Here is a 2500-nt window from a genome sequence, read left to right as displayed (position 1 = left end):
AAATAAGAACTCATTATTATTATTTCCATCATTAACATTAACATTATATATATATGTAATCATCATTATCATTATCATAAATATGTAATCATCATTATCATTACTAATATTATAATTATCATTATGAATGAGAAATCCCTGTCGTATATCTTGAACGCTTAGAATTAATTAATATGTCGGTTAATTTGTTGATAGATACTGGTGGGTGTGCATGTGGGATGAGAGATTAGGATGCTTGTATGTATGTATGTTTATTCATCTGTTCATCCATTTGCCCTTCTCTCTCTCTCTCTCTCTCTCTTTCTCTCTTTCTCTCTCTCTCTCTTTCTCCTCTCCTCTCCTCTCCTCTCTTCTCTCTCTCTCTCTCTTTCTTCTTCCTCTCCCTCCCTCTACTTCTCTCTCTTCTCCTCTCCCTCCTCCGTCTCCCTCTCCCCCTCTCTCCCTCTCTCTCTCCCTTCCTCTCCACCCTCTCTCTCCGTCTCTCTCCCTCTCCGTCTCTCTCTCCCTCTCTCTCCCTCTCCCTCTCTCTCCCTCTAGCTCTCTATCCACATGTATATCAGTATTTGATAATTCTTATATCAAAATGTTGCTATCCAACACAAACCCTTTCTACCCGAAATAAAGAATGAATTATCATCATAATAATAATAATTACACTTTGCGCAACTGCCTAGCTGTGTGCGCTTCTCCGTATCGCTTTCCATTAGTAATATCAAAAACACTTTCCTGAATGTCCCTCGTAATGCAGTGGAAGATAAAACCACTTTTTTTCCCCTTCTTATTTAGGCTACAATTACATGTAAATTAAAGAAAAAAAAAGGTATTTGAAGAAACCACCGGCGGTAATAGTACAAATCCCTTCGAATATCTCTACGTATGTCGTGCAGCGTAATATACATGTTCTTTTTTCATAGATTATATCACGCAGTGTAATATCGACTATCATCTGATGAATGATGTAACAAGAGGAAAAAGGGAAAAAGGATGGAAGTAGAGAGAATACGAGATTGAGAGGAGGAAAGTAGGAGGTAGACACATACCGATATATAAAGCGAGAGAGAGAGAGAGAGAGAGAGAGAGAGAGAGAGAGAGAGAGAGAGAGAGAGAGAGAGAGAGAGAGAGAGAGAGAGAGAGAGAGAGAGAGAGAGAGAGAGGGGGGGGGAGAGAGAGGGGGAAAGGGGAGAGGGGAGGGGGGAGGAGGGGAGAGGGAGGGGGGGAGAGGGGGGGAGGGGGGGAAGGAGAGAGGGAGAAAGGGAGAGAGAGAGAGAGAGTGAGAGCGAGAGAGAGAGAGAGAGAGAGAGAGAGAGAAGAGAGAGAGAGAGAGAGAGAGAGAGAGAGAGAGAGAGAGAGAGGGGGGGGGAGAGAGAGGGGGGAAAGGGGAGAGGGAGGGGGGAGAGGGGAGAGGGAGGGGGGAGATGGGGGGAAGGAGAGAGGGAGAGAAGGGAGAGAGAAAGAGAGGGAGAGAGGGAGAAAGACAGAGATAGAGAGATAGAGAGATAGAGAGAGAGAGAGAGAGAGAGAGAGAGAGAGAGAGAGAGAGAGAGAGAGAGACTACAGGAGAGGAGAGGGGGCGAGTGGAAAAGAGAGAAAGAGAAGAGAAGAAACACTGTACGGGAGTAAGCGACAGATTCTCATGCAACTATGGCCGATGATTCGCCAATCCGCAATCAAACCCTAACGCCCTTTCAGCATAAATTTGAACGTCTCGAGAACCACCCATGACTCGGGGGTATTCATCATTCACCATCCTCAGTCATCATGATATGCAGCATCACTAATCCTGCCTGCTATGTATATGCACGCTCGTTGCTCGCCGGTCAGATGTGCGCTCGGGTACCTGCTATTCGCCAAATACCTGCGAGGTCCTGCGGCTGGGTGGAGTGTGGATTTGGTGTTTAGAAAAGTCGTCTTTATTGTCTCTATTCTATTTGTATTGTCTTGTTGTTGTTTGTTTTTCTTTCGGTTGGTTCGCTTCTCGTCTCGTCCCTTCCCGATTATATCGCACTGTGCTTCATCTCTTCCCAACTGCTTCACTCCTAGCACCTTCTTCGGTTTGCCTCGCTTTCTTGCATCGCCTCTTCACTTGTCTCACCACTTCTCCTTGCATCACCACTTCATCTTTACCTTGCCTTGTCCCCTTCCATATCCCCGCTCCTTGCCTCGTCCCTCCCCCAGGCCCAGCCTCCCCTCGCTTACCTGGAGTGGTGCGGGCCGATCCAGGGCTCCACCTTGACGGGCCACATGCCTGGGCCGGGGCCGCCGTCCACCATCCACGCCCCGCTCTCAGGCCGCATGCCCAGGCACTCGCCGTCGTGGGCGCCCATGTCCATGCCCGCCACGAGGTCGCCCTGCCGCGCCTCCTCCATCTTCACGGCGAAGGGGCCTGGCTGGGCGGGCTCCATGCCGCCCTCCAGCGCCGTGTACTGCACGTCGTGGTAGAGCGCGGGCGGGCCCGGCTCGCCCATCCCGGCGCCCGCGTCTGCTCCGTCCATCAGGTGCT

At 49.5% G+C, this 2500-nt stretch overlaps 1 protein-coding gene across 1 annotated transcript in view; it reads right to left on the bottom strand.

Annotated features, from left to right (window-relative positions):
• The window catches only part of LOC113804121 (Nuclear hormone receptor HR96), a gene marked incomplete in the record, with an annotated part of 15962 nt that overhangs the window by 12831 nt on the left and 631 nt on the right, over window positions 1-2500 (bottom strand). Inside the window, 1 exon segment of the mRNA XM_070139365.1 lies at window positions 2197-2500. This exon segment is cut by the window's right edge and continues 631 nt beyond it. Coding sequence (XP_069995466.1) covers window positions 2197-2500 — 304 coding nt within the window.

The sequence above is a fragment of the Penaeus vannamei genome, chromosome 25, assembly GCF_042767895.1.
Source record: "Penaeus vannamei isolate JL-2024 chromosome 25, ASM4276789v1, whole genome shotgun sequence".
Lineage (NCBI taxonomy): Eukaryota > Metazoa > Arthropoda > Malacostraca > Decapoda > Penaeidae > Penaeus > Penaeus vannamei.
Note: the sequence above shows the minus strand (reverse complement) of the source record. Positions and strands in the feature narration are given on the sequence as shown.